Source organism: Leptidea sinapis, chromosome 1 (assembly GCF_905404315.1).
Source record: "Leptidea sinapis chromosome 1, ilLepSina1.1, whole genome shotgun sequence".
Taxonomy (NCBI): domain Eukaryota; kingdom Metazoa; phylum Arthropoda; class Insecta; order Lepidoptera; family Pieridae; genus Leptidea; species Leptidea sinapis.
Window position 1 is genome coordinate 2,204,879 of NC_066265.1, and position 21,877 is coordinate 2,226,755.

Sequence of the window (21,877 nt, forward strand, 5' to 3'; positions counted from 1 at the left end):
AATTGTATATCTACAGAATATGAGAAGAAAATACATTTTTTCACAACATTTCTATTTTTTATACACAGTGCGAAAAAAAATCACCAAAATACCCCCAACTTTTACAGTTGGAGCCATGCTAATCATTCAATCTAGATAAAAATTGTACGAAAATTTATTAATTGTACACAAATACTATTTAACATGACATAGTTTAGTTAATTTTGTAAAGAAAATTGTATCATGTTTGTAATAAATTAAAAATGCTTCTATTTCAGAATTAAAACTATGGCGATCTTGAACGGGAGAGGTAACCTAGCTCTGCTCATATCCTCAAGGCCATTGGCTCGGTCCCCAGCCAGAGAGGTCCATATTTATTTCACCCTCAATTCCTTAACGTAATATAGACAGTAAAGTTGCTCTTAAACTGTTACAATAGTATACATTAGATTATTGAAACTACAACGATAGCATTAATATTAAAAAGCAAAATCTTTTCGAGTAATCTTTTAACACAAATGCTTAAAACTTTCAAATTTCCTGCTAGAAAAATGTACTTTTTAACCGACTTCAAAAAAGGAGGAGGTTCTCAATTCGTCTGTATCTTTTTTTATGTTTTGACTGGGTGAACCAATTTTGATAATGCTTCTAATTCTTTATTGGAAAGGATACACTTCAAAGATAGTTTGGTGAGAGTTTGGTTAGGTTCTGATTACGGAATCCATGACAAAGTAACGGAACTCTTCAATTCTTAGGAGCAAATTAACGATACTCTGCTGAATCTTTTTTATGCTATCCAGATATTTAAGTCATCTATCATAACATAGTTATGGTCAAGTAATTGTCGTAGTCGAATATGATGATCAATGGGACTCCCTAACGACTTACAGTAAGGGTGCGATGTGTGGCAGAATTTCTAACTGTCTGTTATCAAATTGCAAAGCGCTTACGTTCATTGCTGCATTGAAAAATTTTGTATATCTACACATATTTAGACAAATTGTTAGTTAGTATACTTAAAATTCACTAAAAACCACAAACTAGAAAAAAAATTACAAAACAATAACTAGAATTAGATTAATTAATGACATGGTATAAAAATACGCAATTACTTTTATACTTTTTAGTGCATATCATATCTATTTTTTTGTGTTGAATAGTGTTTTTGAAGTCGGTTGTTTTTTTGTTAAATTTTTTAAGAAATGTATTCTCTTTTCATAGTGTTTATCATTGTCTTTCAATGAGTCAAATTCATAAAAATATTATCGTTTTATCATTGTATAAAAGCCAAGGGCATCGGGAATATAATAATTGGCGAAAACATAACATCCGTTCTACTCATTAGGATGTGAATTCAGTAATTAGGAGTCGATACGTGAGTGAATTGAAGCATTTATTTATTGAAACATAAGAAAAAGATTTCTTAATTAGGTCTTTATCTGAAAAAAATATTTATTACATAATACTTATGTGTGTTACACATTATAACCCTCCACTTTTAATTTTTATTTAATTAGAGCCTTATTTTAGCCTTACAGATGTACAATTAGATATTTTCTTATGAATTTTATTTATGAGTAAGTATGTGTTATTATTTTATTGTTTAAATAAAAGTATTATTATGGTAACATTTTTTGTTTTGCATAATATGGCGGTTACTTTAGCAGTAAAAGCCTCCTCCATTTCCACTCGTTCCTGACTCTTGCAATTCTTATCCATAACTTTCCTGCTCTTTCTACTATGTCATCGCTCCATCTCTATTCAAATTCAAATATTTTTATTCAAAATAGGATGTGACATCACTTATTGAAAGTCGAAAAACTACTAAAATACATCGCCCCACAAAAGACTTCCTTACTCGACTTAGCCGAGTAGTAGGCATTATAAGTTTATGTCTGTTCCTGTTATTAATATTATGGGTAAGACAGTATACATTACATTATCATGCACTATGTACATATATTACATTATCCATAATATATTGAGAACAGGCAAGATTTTAATTTCTTTATATTTTGCTATCAATGATTCTTTAGGACCTGTTATAAATAGCGCGAAAAGCCCTCTTCTGCAGCACAAATATTGTATTAATATCGGAAGCGTTACCCCATAGTAATATACCATAGGACATAATATTATGAAAATAACTAAACTAGACTAGTCGCGCCGTATCTATGTCAGTTAATTATCTATTCTTTTTAACCACGTATGCTGCAGAACTAAGTCTGTTCGCTAATCCTTCAGTATGGGGGCCCCATTGTAATTCAGAATCTAGAGTAATTCCAAGAAATATAGCAGATCACATCGGTTTTATCACCTCTCCGTTTAACAGACCACTTGCATTTTGACATTTGGTACGGTAAATTCTATATATTTAGTTTTCTTGTTTTTAACAATAGGTTATTTGCGCTAAACCAGTGCACGATGTCAGATAGAATATCGTTCACTTCGTCATACATAACTTGGTTTATACACTACTCGTTAAATAAAAACTCAATTAGATTGAATTAAAAGATGCTATGGCTCACATAAAAACAATAATAACTTCTTACCTAGAAAATAGTTGGTGACGCTGCGCATACGTTTGTTGGCCAATACTATCCAGATGACGACGAGGTTACCCACGGTGGAGACGACGACCATACCGGCAAACAGCACGGTCCACAGTAGCTGGCGCCACCAGGGGAGAATGAACGACTGGTACACCTGAATAATATTGATAATTCAAATTCAAATATTTTTATTCTTCGTTGACCCGACATAATGTAGTCTAAAGCCATTGGAAATGTGCAATCAAAGTTATTGAGTTAAAAATGAAACAAAAACGTATTTCTGAATGATTTTATAATATTATGTAGTAATAAAATGATAAGGATTAATATTGTGTTTCTGTAAACAACTTTGTCATTACTGCTTTTGAATTGCATTTTTTCAAGTATTGGATAAAGAATGTCATCATTATGAGATAGATATTATATGCCATAGCGGAATTTTCTGCAGAACTGTGCAAGATACAAAATTCCACCATACAATATTTTATTATCTCGAAAAGGTTTAGACAGCGTTTTCGTCGAAAGCTCTCAGGTGGCTTATTTTTTTACACCTCCAACATACATCGTTAATGTATACTAAATCTTAACAAAATATATACTTAAACCTTCCTCGAGAACCACGCTATCCATTGATGAATACAGCATTAAAATCGGTGCAGTAGTTTTTGAGTTTATCGTGAACAGAGAGTGTTTATCGAGACAGACCGACGCGGTAGTGGACTTTGTTTTATAATATGTAATGCTAGTGATAGGATATGATATTATTACTTATTGAAAGTCAAAAACTACCACCCATTTGAAAAGAATGCCTCAGACCTGAGAAGAACGGGTGCGAGAAGCAGCATTTGTATTTACATTGTAACAATATTTTTATGAAAATATATTTTACTGTACGATGTATATATATATATATATCGTACTATAAAATTTATTATTTAATTGCCTGTGTGCGGTTGCTCAATTCCCAATCTGTGGTACCATCAAGAAAATCATTTATGTTACCTTTTCCATACAAAAGTTTTTTAACAATTCTTTTGAATTTCGTAATACATTTGTTTTGAACATTTTCTGGGATCTAGTTTTAAAAGCATATACATCGCCCCATAAACGACTTACTATATCGACTTAGCCAAGTATTAGGCATAAGTATATTATGTCTGTTCTTGGTGTAAATATTATGATTATGAAAGTTTCTAGCAAATTCAGTAATTTGCCCATGTACATACAGTAACTTTATCAAGACCATTTAAAAGACATGACATGTAATAAACTTAAGAATAGATTTACATCACGGCTTATAAAAATTGTTTGTATTCAATAAATTACTATTTAAATTTAAGGAAATTCGATATATAAATCTGACATGAATATTACAATTTTATTAGAATTATTATTGTATAGCTAAGTGTATAATACTTAATGGTTAGGTTCAATTTTGTATGAAATAAAATATTATACTACATATATTTGCATGCCTTGTAGGTAGAATTAGAGAAATGTAATCTTAATAAAATAAGACCGATTGTAAAACTGACCTTATTTAAATGCAAATAAAGATTATTATTAAATTATTATTTATAAAATATTGTGAAATCGTAATTTATATGGAAAATAATTCCGAAATGTTGACCTATAGAATATTGTCAGTCTTGTGTCAAAGGTCCAACGATCAATTTATAGTGGATCGTTGTCTTTTTAACAGACTTCATAAATTTAAAGTTAGGATATCATCCCCACCATCTGTATGTGTGGCGGTCCTCCACAGTGCGGTTTTCAAGGAGCTTTCTTCCACGTACTACAAAGCTGTGGAATGAACTTCCTTGTGCGGTGTTTCCGCCGGACGATACGACATGGGACACCTTAAAGGCCGGCAACGCTCCTGTGATTCCTCTGTTGTTGCAAGAGATTGTGAGCGGCGGTGATCACTTAACAACAGGTGACCCGTACGCTCGTTTGTCCTCCTATTCCATAAAAAAATTGGGATGTGAAGAGCCGATTACAATTAAATTTAATTTAATACACATCTTATGCAAACTCTTATTTTTAATATTAATAAAATACTATTATTTGTATGTATAACTAAAGACCTATCAATATGTAGCACATATAAATAATAGTATCTTATTAATATTAAGGGTAAAGTTTTGCATAAGATGTGTATTAAATAAAATTTTCACAAAGTTATTTTATACTTTTCAGTTTTTGAAGACGGTTTTTTTAAACGAAGTTCTTTTATGCACAATTATAAATACAGTGACAAAATATATTTGATCAAGTATTACAAATTGAGACACCTTTTTGAATACGGGCCTTAAATTCTTACTACGTATATCAAGGGGTAACGGTACCATAGTGAATTTCGTCTTGCAATATCAAATGGAAGGAAACTTAATAATTTCAAATAATACTAAAAATGGGGGCGTGCATATCATATTAGCAGCAATAAGGCAGTGGCTAACTCGTTATGAACCTAAATAAATATAGCATTAGTGTTAAAGTTTGTTTAGTTTGATTTAGTTCCGTTATTTTATTACCAAACTTCTACTGAACACATAAAATAACACATAAAATTTTTCCTTACGCTCGATACAAAATACGGTAAGCAATATTTTACTAGTTAGATCCACAGTGGTAGGCACTTGCTACGAAACCAATGCACGCCCGTGACTACAAACTAAGCTTAATAAACCTAGGTTTACTAAAACTGGTTCAAATCTTGACTAACAAGTTTACCAGATTTTAAGCACATTCACTAAAACTAAGCAATAAGTGTGAATTAGATTAAATATTGGTCTCCGCTGTTCTCCAACTAGGTACCGCACGCGTACTCGCAAAGTGCGGCAACTAATACTGCGCCCAAGTGGGCGTACTCGATTCAGTCTCGAGCAATGTATGTCGTTGACGCGCCCCATGTTCTGTTAAACTTTGCTAATAATTGAAACTTAAATGCCGGGTTGCGTAGTAAACCTTTGTAAAAATAATACTACAAGAAATAAGAAAGACACTGAGATCACATATCATCAGTAAGCATTTGTATTTAATTAACTACAATGTTAAATAACACGAAGCGTATGTTACAAAATTCGAAAGATGCCATTGAATGTCACGCATGATGCACGCACACAAGTATCAAATAGCTGCCATTATAAAAAAGCTATAGTTCTTAGGTAGTGCGGTATCTAGTTGGAGCGCAGCGAAGACCAATCCACAATCTAAAATTTCAATGTTTTCAAAACATAAATTTTGATAACGATAGTGATAGAACCCTTGAACGCAATCAAATATGTAAACTTCCGAAATTCGGCGGACAGCATTTAAACGCGTTGTGGCTATAACTACGTTTAGTTTATTTTGGTTAAATGGGAATTCAAGTTGTATACTCGTTTACAGGCGTAAACTGAATACGAATTGTTCTAATCGCATTCTACCGGAATGGTGAAAACAGCCCCAAAGTAAAAGCGGACGGTGCGCCGTAATAGTTATTTATGTAACTGTTGTGTAATCAGGGGGTATTAAAACACAAATGTGGGTTTATAATGTGATATATCATGTGATAATAGAAATAGAAAGAAATAGAAAATATTATATTTATTGACAAAAATGGATACATAAAAATACAAAATTAGCAGCGCTTTCCGCACTAGGCATCACTGTATCGCGGAAAACAAGTGAACATATAAATACAATTAAGTTACAAAACCGGTTCATGAGTGAGCTTCAAATTAAATTTTTAAATGAGTTGAAAATATTTGATAAAAGTAAAAAAGTAAGTACTCCTTTCTAAAATTAATATAATATGACGTTATAAGTAACCATTATCTATGTGTTTAAGCACGTACAAAATATTTATTTATGATTTGAGTAGTGATCTGACAGAGTATGTGTGAGTGTGTGTGTGTGTGATGTGTTTGTGTGAGTGTGCGTTTTGAAAAATCATACAAATAGAATGGCATGAGTGTTTTAATACCTAATTATCAACAGTTGCGTACAAGACACTATCTACACCATAGTATGAATCCTCTATAAAAGATTCTGAAACAGTTAGCTCACTGCTAACATTAAAAAAGCCAGTCCTTGTAACCATAATGTCATTCAAAGGAGTGTTAAAAACGGATGATATAAAGTTGCACTGAATTTCATTACAACACTCGTTTGGATGATGGAATAGAGAGTTTACTAGAGGATTTAAAGCATGGGTGTAGTAAATATATATATAACTAGCTGACCCGACAGGCGTTGTACTACATAATAAATAAAATACTGTTTTTTATGTATTTGTCAAAATATTTTATAACATCAAGAATTATTTCATAACGTATGCTCTCTGTTGTTATAATGTAATTGTTTTAAAGCACAATTGTAACAGCGTGCGTCAATAAATTCTCTCACAGAAAATATGTCCATAGAAAGCTTATATTGGAAATAAAAATAATTATGAGCCTCAAATCGAAATAAAAACTATGCTATCTCTCAAGTTGGACTAAACTGCACTCCATGAAGTAATCTCCATTTAAATCCAATCATTAGTTTAGGAGTCCATCGCGGACAAACAACGTGTCACGTAATTTATATATATTAAGATAATGCATGCAAAAATCGTATATTTCTGAAGTTCTACAAAAGACTAAATCAGATATAGATTACAATAAATCTTAAAGAGATATCAATCCAAAAAAGCTATAAGATCGACCCACGTATTGCATTGTAACTGTTAACACTTAAAACATGCATGATTTAATACTTATTAAATTTCTTTTTGAAAATTAGTTATTAAAACATTTAAAATTTTGTTAATAAACTTTAACGCGTAGATATGTATTATTTTACTGAAATATCATAAATTCATCCTATTCTTTTGTTTAAAATTTAAAAATCTACAAATCTATAAAAACATCTGTAGAGTGTCTCTAAATATATTGCTTAGGTTAGCTTAAGCTCCGAAGTTCAATCTCTCTCAATCAATCTCTCTTTTTAAAGTCTTTATATTTTTATTTATTTATAAACATCATGGATGTCTGTGATGTTATATGATAGAATTATTTAATTGTGTTCGAATGACAAAAAGCTGAATCGAATTCGGAGTTTCGAATTGCATGGACTTCCATACATACGAATTTACGTCCCTTATTTCAACCCATTCATCACCTTTTTTTGCCAAAATGGTAGCTTATGTCTTTACCCAAGGTCTAGTCTATTTTTGTACTAAATATAATTAAAATCAAATTTGGACTTAGGTGTGAAAACGTGACGTTGTTTGGTCTTCCATACATACGAATTTTCATCACTTAATTCATCCCTACACAGGTCGAAATTTTAAAAACGCTAGACTAAATATTTATTTACGTCTTATCAAGTGCCTAAATACAAAGTTTTATGGAGTCATTCCCGATAATGACGAACTTCCAAACAAACTCTCGTCACCTATTTCAACCCCTTAATTTATTTATTCGCAACAAAAGGTAGCCCGTGTCCTTTTCAAGGCTCCATTCTATCTCTGTATTAAATTTCATCGAAATCTGTTGAGTGGTTTAGGCGTGAAAGGATAACAAACAAACTTATACTCACATTTATAATATTGTACGTCAGTCAATATTATAGTTGGGATATATATAAATCCAGTGTCCTGATGTTTGTTTCCAGTGAACTCCTAATCTAATGAAGCAATTTCAATGGGGATTACTTCATGGAGTCATGTGTAGTCCAACATTAGAGATAGGATTGTTTTTATTTCGATTTGGGACGAATAATTATTTTTATTTTCAATATTTGTTTTGTATGGACTTATTGTCTATGAGAGAATTTTATTGACGCCCGGTTTGGCAGTTCTGCTGTGAAATAATTTTATTATAACAGCAAGGAGCAAATTATATTACGAAGTAATTCTTGATGTAATGAAATATTATTAATAAATTCATAAAAAACAGTATTTTATTTATTATATGCAGAACAACGTCTGTCGGGTCAGCTTGAAAACAATAATTTTCTCTCGGGAAATTCATGGAATAGTCTTATAAATATCTAAAAGTTGAGATATTATTAGACTCAGTGAGAATTCGTTAGCTCACCAGGCAGAAAATAATCTTACCGTTACTTATGTTATATTCATTATTTATGTTGTATAAATTTACAAAGGAAAGTGAAATGATAAATTATTTTTCTCAGTTCTTAAAAATAGAGATGCCAAGCTATATTGGAAGTGACCGATCAGTTGAAGCAAAGGGTATTATTTGGTAAGCCATGCAATGCCAGATTAGAAAAAACTGACAAACAACATGCACTTAGCTTTCATATACATATGAAGGAATATCTCAATAGGCAAGTCCCTAATCCGTCTGAGAGTGATAAGTCTCATCCTTCATTTGAAGTAGCTATCACTAAATTCACTTAGTAACATACAGAAGAAACCTATTTTAGGAATGGCTTGCGTTGCGCAATAATTCTGCGATATATCGTATAATATTACGTATACATACATATTCATGATACTAATTTTGATAGTATGACGTTATAAATTATGTCGTAGCCAAAAGTACGTTTCGGTACTCCTGTTGGCTCGGGTGTAATCGACGTGTGGTGCGAGTGCGGTCAAGATCGAGTGCCAGGCAAGCGCCGAGCAGCCCAGCCTAGCGAAACTCTCTAAGAAAAAAGCTATTCGCTCGATTGTATGAACCGTGCAGTCATTGATAGATAGACAGATCTTGTAAAAACGGAAATCCACTACGTTTTAACCAACTGTTCGCCTACAAACTTAGCCCGATTATACTTCGTCGTCATACTGTAATTTCTATTTCAAACATATGTCAAATCACTGCACGGCCAACCGGCCTTGCCCCATCACATTTGTCACATATTTATATCATTTATTGATAAAACTTACGTCAAATTAACACTTTTGCGTATTAAGAGTTTATTAATAAGTAGTTTAATACATCTACAGTATTGTGTGTACAAAGTGCTGACATAACCTGCAAATTAAATTGATTTAAAGGAGTGCCAATTACTTTTTTACTAATTATTCCCATTTCAGTTCACCATTTCCGAAGTGGTCGTAAATAATAAAACATATTTTAATTCGACTTAAACTGTATGTACATAAAAGCACGTCTCTTTCCCGTAGGGGTAGGCAGAGACCACTTCTTTCCACTTGCTACGATCCTTACATACTTGTTTCGCTTTCCACTTTCATTATTCCTTTAATACATGCTCTTCGGTTTAGGGTACTCTTGACCTGGCCTTTTTTCAAGACGTCCCTGATTTGATCTCGAAACGTCCGCATAACCCTTCCAACACTTTCATTCACACTGGCCTTAAACACTTTCTTCGTCAATCGTTCTTCATTCATTCTCTCGGCATAGCCAAACCATTTCAGCATACCTTTTTCAATTTCAAAACTGTATGTATTCTAATAAATATTACAATGATTTATCTACATACCTCTGTAACATTTTGCGTCGTATTAACGTAATCTCCAACGGTCTCATCGTAGAATGTGACGTAGAAATTTTGGTGGTCAAACGTTGTGCTCCAGTTAGCTGCACTTGTTGGAACTAAAGCGTCCAGCATCCTAGCATCGCACCTGTTGACAATATCATCTCTTATCATACATTGATAATATCAGCATTACACTCTTAATTAAAATTAAGTATATGATTTTTTCTTTAAAATATGGCTATTATAATATTATAGTATGACATCGTAATCAAGAACGTGGAGCAGAAGAACAAGAAGCTTATATAAAAATACAAAAGAAATGTTTTTTTAAACCAATGAATGAACAAAACCACAAACTGAATAGTCTGGAATGTTAAGATGTGTGGCGTTCCTCCATAGTACCTACGGTATTCTAGGAACGCTTTAATTTTTTGGGGGTTTTCAAGAATCCGGATCGGCACCGCATTGTAATTGGCAGGGCGTATCAATTACCATCAGCTGAACGTCCAGCTCGTCTTGTCCCTTATTTACATGAAAAAAACTCTAAAAACCGTAACGTTGGGATGAACTTACAAGCATAGAGTTCTCAGAATACGATATTGTTACCTTCAAATAAGCACCCACACCTACCCAAAAACTACCAGCAACACTCCTAGTATAATCATACTTGAACACAGTAATCTCCTTAAAATCAGGATCTGAACGCTCATTTTTCCTCCTCTCCCATATAAAAGTATTCCCACCATCAGAAGAAATATTATAAAGAAACCAATCAATAATGATAAGGATAGTGCCCAGCGTACATGTATATAAGTTTAAAATCTAATTCCCTTGAAATCTTCGAAAACAAGAATTCAAACTACAAAGTATTGTTGTGAACAGATAATACATTTTACAGCGCAATTTACAAAACTGAGATAACACGTCATTTACAGCGATTCCCGGTGAAATATCAAAATCAATATGAAACCAATCAAAAACCCAAAAGCATTTATTAAAGGTTTACCGCGTATAATGTTGTAAGATTCGTCTCTAATTCTATTGAATTCTTTGAACGAGTAGTTACGGTAAAGTAAACAAAGATCACATTGTGTTTTATAATTTCATCTCTTTTATGTTAAATCGAATCGAATTTATCTTGAGCTATGTTTATTTTGTTATCCGAAATAACTTAAGTGTGTGCGTCATATTTGAGGAGGCGAATTCGCAACGTGTTCAGATTGCTAATATTTTACTTGTTGATAAAAATGGGATAAAAGTAAACTAATGATAGTCTTACTAAGACCATCATAAATTCTTTAATAATGTAAAGAAAATGTGTTTTTTATGAAAGAGAAGGACACAAGAAGATAACTCATAACCATACTCACTTTTAGAAGAATCACAAGTGCTTTGTCAAACTTATAAAGCGTTTTAAACAATTTGTTATGTTTTTAAAGTGATAACTCTCACTTCTAGGATTAATACACAAATAAAATTTGAAAAACAAAATTATAGTAGCCTAACCGCTCGTCGTACCGCTTCGCTGCGGCGTTTATTTGAGCGAAGCGAAGCGAGGTAAAGTAAGTCTGTGTACAAAAATTACTTACAATTAAACCTTACTGTGATTTGATCGGCTCAATTTTTAAATAAATATAAATAGCGCGAGCTACTTTAGAATAATTTGTAAATCATGTTTGTTTTTAATTATAATAATTGAATCAAGTCGAATTTCAAAATTCTGTCTCGACAATCACCTAGAAAATTTCGAAAGCTTTATATGAGTTCAGAAATTTTAAAAATCGGTCCAGAAATTTCCGAGAAACAATTTAACACAGAAATCAATTGGAGTCACCCGGTGGGAGCTCCGCTCAGATTCGTTTCGCTTCGCTCAATAAATATATAAACATATATTTATTTGATTTCAAGTGTTCAGTGTACAAAGTATTGTTTTGTTGTTATACACAAAAAACTTAAAAAAAATTGATAGCTCAATATTTGTACTTCTTGATAACTTTTGTAGAATAAACAAGAGATGTCGCTACTGTCGCCGGCAACACTCCTATGATTCCTCTGGTGTTGCAACAGAATGTGGGCGGAGGTGTCCACTCAACATCTGGTAACCCGTACGCTCGTTTGTCCTACTTTTCCATAAAAAAAGGTCTTTTTCCCTCCCTGTAAGGGAGAGTTTGCTTTTTATCCTGTTCTTTGGGAGGAAAGTGGCACTTTTAGGCCATCTGAATTTGTTGACGCATTTCCTTAAATTAAATCGACGACGATGATGACCTGGGGTACCAACTAATCCTTATCATCACTATAAGGGTATAACATTTAACCTTTGGAAATCGGCAAGTACCCCCGGGCGGCGGTATGCCTTAGATTGGCGTGATTTTGTTGCGCGCGCAGCGGTCTGCCAGTGCTCATCGTTGTGTGCCGTATGGCACTTTCGATTTTCATGTATCTGAAAAATGTAGTGCCCTGGGCCACTAGCCTCTAGCATGTAAAAATGGGTTACGTCTATTGCTGCCAAAATAAAATTAAGCTCAACATTTGGATTACTTTTTGCTAGGATATCACTAATCTTACTGCAGTGTGTATTGTTTTTTTAGCAACAAAATAAATGTAGAAAGTATCCAGTTGGGGCAGCTATTTTTACTATACATGCCCATCTCACAGGCTAAATTATCTTGGCACGAACTTCAAAATTTTCAAGATTAATTAAATTACTATCTACGGCGCCCGCTTGGCACAGAAAACGCTCCCGCTGTGGTTATCTACTGCTTTCTTTTATATTAAAAAGCATATAATAATCCAAACAAGTGAATATACTGAGTGCCCTATACTAGGGGGCAAATGGGAATGACTCTTTCTATGAGCCTTCAGGTAAGAAAAAAATAAGCCTGCGATAGTTGTACGGTTGCTATTAGGTTTAAATAACTTTAAGTTTATTCTCACTAAGACGTATTGTCACTTACATGTGAAATTAACAAATTAACAATTAAGGTAGGTTCTTACAAACATTGATTTTGGTAGGTAGTGCAATTCAATGTAAGGCAAATAGATAAAACACAAAACAACGCACTTATGTCATTGAAACGTTTCATAACTATTGAGTATATGTCTTTGAAAACTCGCCCTAAAAGAAGTTAATGTTTTGGCATTTCTTATTTCTGAGGGTAGGTTGATATATATCTGAGCTCACTCAAAGGTTATTGACTGGTTTCTATAATTACTTCGAACTATTGGTAGCTCAATATGACTAGCTCTTCGTGTAACAATTATGGTTAAATCCTTTTTTTTATTGTTAGTGTTAGTGTGAATTTTTTAATTAAAATCTTTTAAATGAGTAAGGATGCAGTGTGTGTATAATTGTCTATCAATATATAGTGTACTATCACTATCACCTCAAACGAAGTCACTTTCATCTTACACAATACTAAATTTAACGTAAAACAAATATATCCATTCTATGAAACAAATATAACCGTACATTGTTCCGGGATCAAAAGTAGCCTATAAACAAACGGCCTTACAAATAAACTTGGTATTAAGTTATACCTAAGAATAAACTAACAATATCCAAATGTTGAGTATATAGCTTTCACACAACACACTTTCAATACAATGATAATTCTGAAGTACTAATGTCAAGCAGCCTTGCAAATAAATACGGGAAACGTTATACGTCCGAATAAAACAATCATAGTCAAAATGTCTATTTGTAAACATTTTTCATATTCTTGGTTTATTAACGGGTATAACTTTATACCAAGTTTATTTTTAAGGACGATGTCTACAATAATTATAAAATGGTCAGTGATTATCTGCCGGAAACAACGTAGTTATGTAATTTAGGGGTATATATATATCACGATTAGGTGTGTAGGCACCCAAGTGGACATAGCGTGATAAAGTGTGAACGTGACTGGGAAATTCTCTGCGTAAAGATTTTATGAGACCAGAACTTATTACGGCCTCTTTAGCGTCAACCTTTTGTACCGAGCTCATATAAATTTATATCCACTTTTATTAGAAATTGGGTATTGATTTCGAGGATATTTGATAGGTGTAAGAGTTTGCGAACATATTAAAGTTTACTCGTTAACTGTGATTAACATCTTAACCTGGATTTGATAGTTAAGGCTTCAGTGAATCAATAGACAAAACCCGTTGACTTTTACCACGGAACGACCGGTTCGATCCTCACCCGCCACGCAAATTCAATTCATTTAATTTTTTTTGTTATTTATTTTTAAGGAAATAAGAGACGAGACGAGCAGGGCGTTCAGTTGATGGTAACTAATATGCCTTGCCCATTACAATGCAGTGCCACTCAGGATTTTTGGAAAAACCCAAAAATTCTGAGTGGCACTACAAATGCGCTCGTCACCTTGAGACATAAGATGTTAAGTCTCAATTTCCCAGTAATTTCACTAGCTGCGGCACCGTTCAGACCGAAACACAGTAATGTTTATACATTACTGCTTCACGGCAGAAATAGGCGCCGTTGTGGTACCCTTAAACTAGCCGGCATTTGTGCAAAGGAGCCTCCCACTTTAACTGTATCACATAAATTATTAAATTGACATCAGTCGTTGACCAGTGTGAAAAGTTTTTAATAAATCCCACTTTATAAAGGGTTCGTTCACGAAGATTCAGTTGCATACAAACAGACATACACTCCAAACTTATAAAAGTGGGACAGACTGTTGAAATTATTGTATTCTCATCAGTCCTTGATAAGTGTGCAAAGTTTGGATCCGAATCATTTAAAGAGGGTGAAAATGTAATGTAAGGTTTACGTTACATACTAGACTAGACTTCTGCATATAACGTTGCAGCAAACGTAAATGGAAGAAATCAGCGAAATATCAAAATAATACTATAAAAAAACTCAAATACACTTTACCACGGGAAGCACCAGCTCTCAAATAAAAAAAGAATCATCAAAATCGCTTAACCCTGTCGAGAGTTTTTAGGTAACAAACAAAGAAAATACATTGAAATGAGAACCTCCTTTTTGAAGTCGGTAAATAATATTATTTCATTTGTTACTCATACAAGTCAACTGAGGTACTTTCATTTTAATTCAGTGAATAATCTATTTTGTAATGTTTATCAATGTAAGTTAAATCATTACAAGTTAGTGTCTAATACCATATTCTGTACTATATCTACTGCAAAACGATATACCATACAAATTAACAAAAATTTAAAAAAAAATGTTCATAAAATGTAAAGTACTCCGTCAAAATAAGTCAAATTTTTATGGGAAAAAAGGGGCAAACAATCTGCATCAAACTAAAGAATCATGTAAATCGAGTCATAGATCTCAGCGTAATCGGTGTACATACATAAAAAAACACTAATCGAATTGAGAACCTCCTCCTTTTTGGAGTCGGTTAAAACATCAAATTTAACAATCGAACTTAACGATATAAGAAAATGTGTTAAGCGCTTTTTTGCAGAAATAATTGAAATGTATCTTTAACCAATTCATCTCTCCACCAGGCATCCTCAATTGGCGAATTCTGCCACAAGTCTCGAGCATTTTGATAATTTGACGATTGAAAAATGATTTTTTTTAATGAAAATAAGGGACGAGACGAGCAGGATGTTCAGCTGATGGTAATTGATACCACCTGCCCATTACAATGCAGTGCCGCTCAGGATTCTTGAAAAACGCCAAAATTTCTGAGCAGCACTACAACTGCGCTCCTCACCATGAGACATAAGATGTCAAGTCTCATTTGTACAGTAATTTCACTAGCTACAGCGCCCTTCAGACCAAACACAGTAACTCTTACACATTACTGCTTCACGGCAGCAATAGGCGCCGTTGTGGTACCCATAATCCAGCCGGCATCCTGTGCAAGCGAGCCACCCATTGGTATTAATCGGAATTTTCAATAAACTACTAACGGCCTTTCCCAATATTCAGTCTATCTCTTATTTGAGATAAAAATCGTAACTACCGTTGACTTTTCTGTTCCAATAAACTTATCGACGGTAACTCACCTTATCCGTACACGCTGTCAATGGGACGACGTATAGCTTACCAGCGATAGAAGTTTGTATGGAAATTTCAATTCACGTGTCCCAATATAAGGCGATAAGAATGACTTATCGGGTATATTGGGACAGCTTCAGATTCAGAACAGCCGTAAGGCTATAATAATAATAATAATATTGACACACTTTTTACCCAAATTATCTTTCCCCAAGTTAAGCATATATAGCCTGTGTTATGGGTTACAAGACAATGATATATATAATACAATATACATAAACTCTTATAAACATACATATAAACATACATTTAAACATGCATGACTCGGAAACAAACATCCATATTCATCATATAAATGCTTGCACCTACCGGGATTCGAACCCGGGACCTTTAGCTTAATAGGTAGGATCGCTAACCACTCGGCTATACAGGTCGTCAGCTATGTCAGCGGTATTGCGGAATTAATCATTAATGACTTACGTAACATTTTGCAGATTAACCATTCAACAAACAAACACGATATATTTGGATTAGCAGGCCTACACAGGGCAGTTGTTAATGAGAAGCATGTGACACGCCTAGCCATTTCATTATCGTCTCATATTACAAGCATAAATCGGATATGCTCTAGCCTCGAAAATGCTAGTGGCTATAAAACAATCTAATTAAATACATTTGTGAGCCGATGCTAATAACGATTCTGTTGAGTTTGTAATGAAGATTTTTGCGTAATTTAAAAGAATCTGGCTCAATGCCGCTTTCAATTTCTGATCTCTAATTTAGGACTATTTAGTGAATCGACTTTAGAAATCAAATCGATTTGATTTAATTGTAAGTCAACTTTAAACTTATGACATAATTATGATTTAATTTTTAAATCATCAAAATTTTATTCTTCAATGTACTTATTTGCTTCTTACTTATGAATGTTATTTGCGCCGTTAATTGAAGTAGCTCTAAACTTTTTTGTCCATATTATATTGCATATATTTCTGTATACTTTGTTGTGCAATAAATAAATATGAATGAATGAATTAATAAGCCTTTATTGCAAACAATTTAAGATTCATACAATATATATAGTCTAATCTAATCTAAATAATATTGTAAACTAAGTAATATTCAAAGCTAAGTAATAATAATCTAAGTATTATTCTTATCTAAGTAATAATCTTATATAAGTGATATTCTTAATCTTCTACATCGTTCGCTTGTCTTCCGACATAGGCCTCCTCCAGAAATTTCCATTGTGTCTGTCCAGAGCAGATCGTCTCCACGTTGGTCCAGCCACTTTTTTAAAATCATCTTCCCAACTAATGGGTTGTCTTCCTTGATTTCTTTTCCCTTGTCTTGGATACCAGTCAATAATATTTTTTGTCCATTTATCAATATTGCTTCTCAAGGTGTTTCCTGCCCATCGCCATTTTAATCTTTTTATAGTGTTGTCTATCCTTTCTAATTTCGTTTTCTTCTTGATTTGTGTTAGTCGTACCTTGTCTTTCCTTTTGATCTTTAACATGCTTCTTTCAATGCTTTGTTGACACACATTCAATTTTCGTATATTTTTCTTTGTTAAGGACCATGTTTGGCACCCATATTTCATGCAAGGTGTAATGCACATATTGAAAACTTTGCTCTTAAGTTTCTACGAGAGCTCATTAGTTTTAATTATATATTTTAAAGATCAGTATCTTCTCCAAGAACTTGCCACTCTTTGCTCTATTTCCTTGTCCATGAGGTTTGTGGCCTATTATTTGGCCCAAATACGTATATTCTTCAACATATTCGATAGTATTTTGGTCCACTGTTATAAGTTTATGTGATCTGTTAGTCATTATCTTGGTTTTTTCAGTGTTAATATCCAAACCCACTATTTTGCTTTCTTGGGTCAAATCCTGTAGCATTTTTTGGAGCGTTTTAGGATCTTGGGCAATAATAATTAAGTCGTCCGCAAATCTTAAATGATGTAGGCGTTGACCATCTATGTTTATTCCCTGATCCTCCCATTCTAATTTTCGAAAGATTTGTTCCAAAACAGCCGAAAATAGTTTGGGTGATATATCATGAATAGCGGATCTCCTTGTCTCACACCTTTGGTGATCATAAGTTCTCGTCCTAATCTTTCCAATTTAATTTTTGCTCTATTGTTTTTATAAATTTCTTTTATTAAATTTATATATTTGCCGTTAATTCCTTGTATTTTTAGTGCAGTCCAGCGAGAGTTGTGTTTTATAGAGTCGAATGCTTTACTGTAATCAACGAATCCTAAATAATATGGTTGGTTATATTCATTACATTTCTGTACAAGTTGTTTAATTACTATGGTCTATCGTTGAAAATTTGTTTCTAAAACCAGCTTGTTCTCTTGGCTGCGACTCATCTAATGTTGTGGTTATTCTATTCAAAATAAATTTAGAAAATATTTTGTACAAGTTGGGCATTAAGCTTATTGGTCTATAGTTTTCAATTAATTGTGTATCTCCTTTTTTATGAAGTAATGTAATTATATTTTCTGTCCACTGTTTTGGTATTTGTTCTGTCTTCATTATTTCATTATATAGATTTGTTATTAGTGTAATTGTTTTAAGAAGAGTTCCTTTTATCACTTCATTACATATGTTATCCTCTCCAGGTGATTTATCGTCTTTTTGAGATCTTATAGCTTTTTTGACTTCACTCTGTAGTATAGGTGGTACTTGTTCTTCAAACTGTGCCGTTCTGTAATAAAAATCTGTTGTTTCTATTTCGTGATCTTCGTACAAGGAGCTGTAGAAGTAAGTTGCTATTTCTAATATATGTTCTCTCGATGTTTGACACGTTTCTGTTTTTGTATTCAACAATCTAGGAATCCACTTTTTGTTACGATCCAGAGATTTTTGTGCCCTTTTCACTCCACCCGTTATTTCTATATGGTCTATAATTGTGTCAGTAGCCACTTTCCTTTTATATTTTCTAATGCTTTCGTTTATTTTTTTTTACTTATGTCTTGAATTTCTTATTTATGAGTTTTCCGATCAGCCAACAAATCTTTTCTCTTATCCAATAGTGTCAACGCTTCGTTTTCAATGTTGTTCCTTTTTTCTTTACGTGTAATTAACTTATCCTTGAATTCAATTAAATTCTTCTCTAGAATATCATATTAGTTTTGTATAGTTTCATCTTTATTGTTGTATATTTCTTGTTTAAGTTTCTTTTCAAAATCGTCCAATAGGTTCTCTGAAATCAGTAGCGATATTCTTCCTCTGTTTGGTTTTTTAATATATCTGGATCTTGTTTCTTTAGATTTCATAGTTCCTCTTAGAATTCTATGATCAGAGCTAAAATTAAAACTATTGACGACATCCATATTCTCGAATGTTCGCGGTCTGTTTGTAAGAATAAAATCAATTTCGTTATAAGTAATTGCATCAGGGGAGACCCATGTCCATTTTCTGTTTTTGTTTTTCTTAAAAAGTTTATTTGTAATAGTAAGATTGAATTCGAAAGCAAAATTGATTAATCTGTGACCATTATCATTCCTTTTGCTATAGCTATACGGGCCCATGATTCCTTTTTCTCGTTCGGTATATTCTCCAATTTGACTATTGAAATCTCCCATTATTATAAGATTGTCGTATTTGATTTTCTCCAATGTAGAGTTCTTCTGTTGCTAGTTCGTGTGGCGCATATATTTGAAATATTGTCCATTCTTTTTTGTAGCCTGGCAATTCTACGACCAATATTGCTATTCTATCAGAAATACCTATAAATTGCTTAATTCTTTCTTTCATTTAAATTTTCACTAAAAAGCCAACTCCATTCTTTCCTTTAATGAGACCCTTATTAAAATAAATATATCTATTTTCTATTTCTTGTATGTATTATTGGTCTCTTCTAGTTTCACAAATTCCGATTATATTCCAATTTATTTGTCCCAGTGCTTGTTCAAGTTCTATAAGTCGCTCTTCGGATTTTAGGGTTCTCACGTTGAATGTAGCAATATTGAATTTGAATTTACTTTTTATAATAGTGTTTTTTAGTTCTGGAGGGTAGTTGTCGTTGTCCCCATGGTGAGTAGCCGGGGTGGGGAACTTTGTTTGTGCTTTTTTTAATGTATTGCTTTTTATCCGGCTGTCGTACTCCTATTCATTTTTAGAAGTTGAAGGGAGAGCAGTGAGAGAGTTACTTCTTGCTCTTAGCAAGTCAAAGGCATTTGTCCTATTTGCTTTGGATCTGTTTGCATTACCCTGATGTTTGTGAAGTTGTTGTTCCCTTGGTGAAATCGATTTCTCTCGTTTTCGTTTTTCATTTTTATGTGTATTGTCACGAATTATGAGGTTGTCATATTTAATAATTGCATAGTTACCCTTCTTTCTTTCTTCCATTAGTTGCTTCTGTAGTATTTTCCTTTTTTCTAAGACGTTCTTTGGGAAGTCATCTGTTAGATATATAGTTTCCATCTGTTTCTTATTCTTCATAATGTGCTCTTTCTTCCATTGGTTCAGAAAGGATATAACAACTGGCCTAGATTTGGTTTCATCGGCACTACGTTTCCCTATACGATACATATTATTGATATCGCTCGGGTTGATAGCAACTCTAGTTTTGTTTCTTATTAGTTCACATATTGCTTCTATAAGGTTATTTTGCGAGATCTCCTCCTCTTTTATCCCGAATGCTATTATATTATTTTTCCTCGATGTTTTTTCTAAAATATCTATTCTTTCCCGTAATTTCTGGTTTTATGATTTAAGAATTGAAATTTCCTTTACAAGTGGATCGAGTTTGTCATCAATTTTTTTCATAATTTGGTCCGTGTGTTCCCGTAGCTCAGTTTTCATTTTTTCAAAGAATATTAGTAAGTTATCATTCATTTGGTTCTCAGTTTAAATTCCAAGTCAAGTCAAATATATAAACAGTGTGGCTTACTTGATTTATAATATTATAATTATAATATTATAATGTAGGCAGGCAAGCACCGTGCTAGTTGCGGTAAACGCAGCACGGCGTAGTAAACGCAGCACGGTTATCACAGGTACGCGGCGATGATTCACACTAGCTACCGAATCAATGTTGAGTCATGTTATTGTCACTTGTTATTATGCTGATAACTTTTAAATTACTAAAATAACTTGATTTTAATTTATACTAAGTGAAGCTATGGTGTTATACTTTAAACTGTTGCCTAGTGCGACACTTAACAATCACTTTTTACTAACTTTTCAAATGGTTTTTTGCGGAGCAAAATACAATACGTCTTTGTTTACGATCGTCCGGATAATGAACCTAAAAATACCAATATGTAACGCTTAAGATTTATGAAATGGACGTCACCAAAAGATTCTGTACAACTGTTATTGGAAGGCGAAGAGCAGAAAATGAAAAGGAAAAAGGAAGGAAAAATATTAATTTCAGTCAATAAGGGATTGCAATTGAGCATAGAAAAAATATGGGATAAGAATTTAGCCCAATTAACTTTTTTTATGACAACAAGGAATGAAACGAGCAGGACGTTCAACTGATGGTAATTGATACGCGCTGCCCATTCAAATGCAGTGCCGCTCAGGATTCTTGGAAAACCGAAAAAGATCCTTCAGATCGAAACTCAATAACGCTTTCACATTAGTGCTTCACGGCATATGAAAGGCACCGTTGATACCCTTGGGCTTGGAAAGTCGCACTTGGTACCACAAGCGGCATCCGTTCACGAGTTGACGCATGAACCAGCCATCGTTGAAGGAATGAAGGGTTGAGGGAAGGAGACGACCAGGCACACAACCGAATTAATGTCACAAAGTGGCAAGGCACTAACCATAAACTTGGAAGTGGATTATTATTGGTTGGTTTCCTATGTATTTTTTTATTTAATATTTAATTGAAGCCCGTGTGAAGATCCAATTGTGGTCAAAAGCAATCCCTTGAAAGAGAAAAAGGCCTGTGGCATCAC

At 33.2% G+C, this 21,877-nt stretch overlaps 1 protein-coding gene across 1 annotated transcript in view; it reads right to left on the minus strand.

Moving 5' to 3' along the window:
- LOC126979885 (tachykinin-like peptides receptor 99D) overlaps window positions 1-21,877 on the minus strand; it is a 111,996-nt gene that overhangs the window by 18,495 nt on the left and 71,624 nt on the right. The window contains exons 2-3 of the mRNA XM_050829460.1: window positions 9,966-10,107; window positions 2,532-2,685 (exon numbers count right to left, since the gene is read on the minus strand). Of these exons, the coding sequence (XP_050685417.1) occupies window positions 2,532-2,685; window positions 9,966-10,094 (283 nt within the window). The 5' untranslated portion in view covers window positions 10,095-10,107. The remainder of the gene's footprint in view (window positions 1-2,531; window positions 2,686-9,965; window positions 10,108-21,877) is intronic.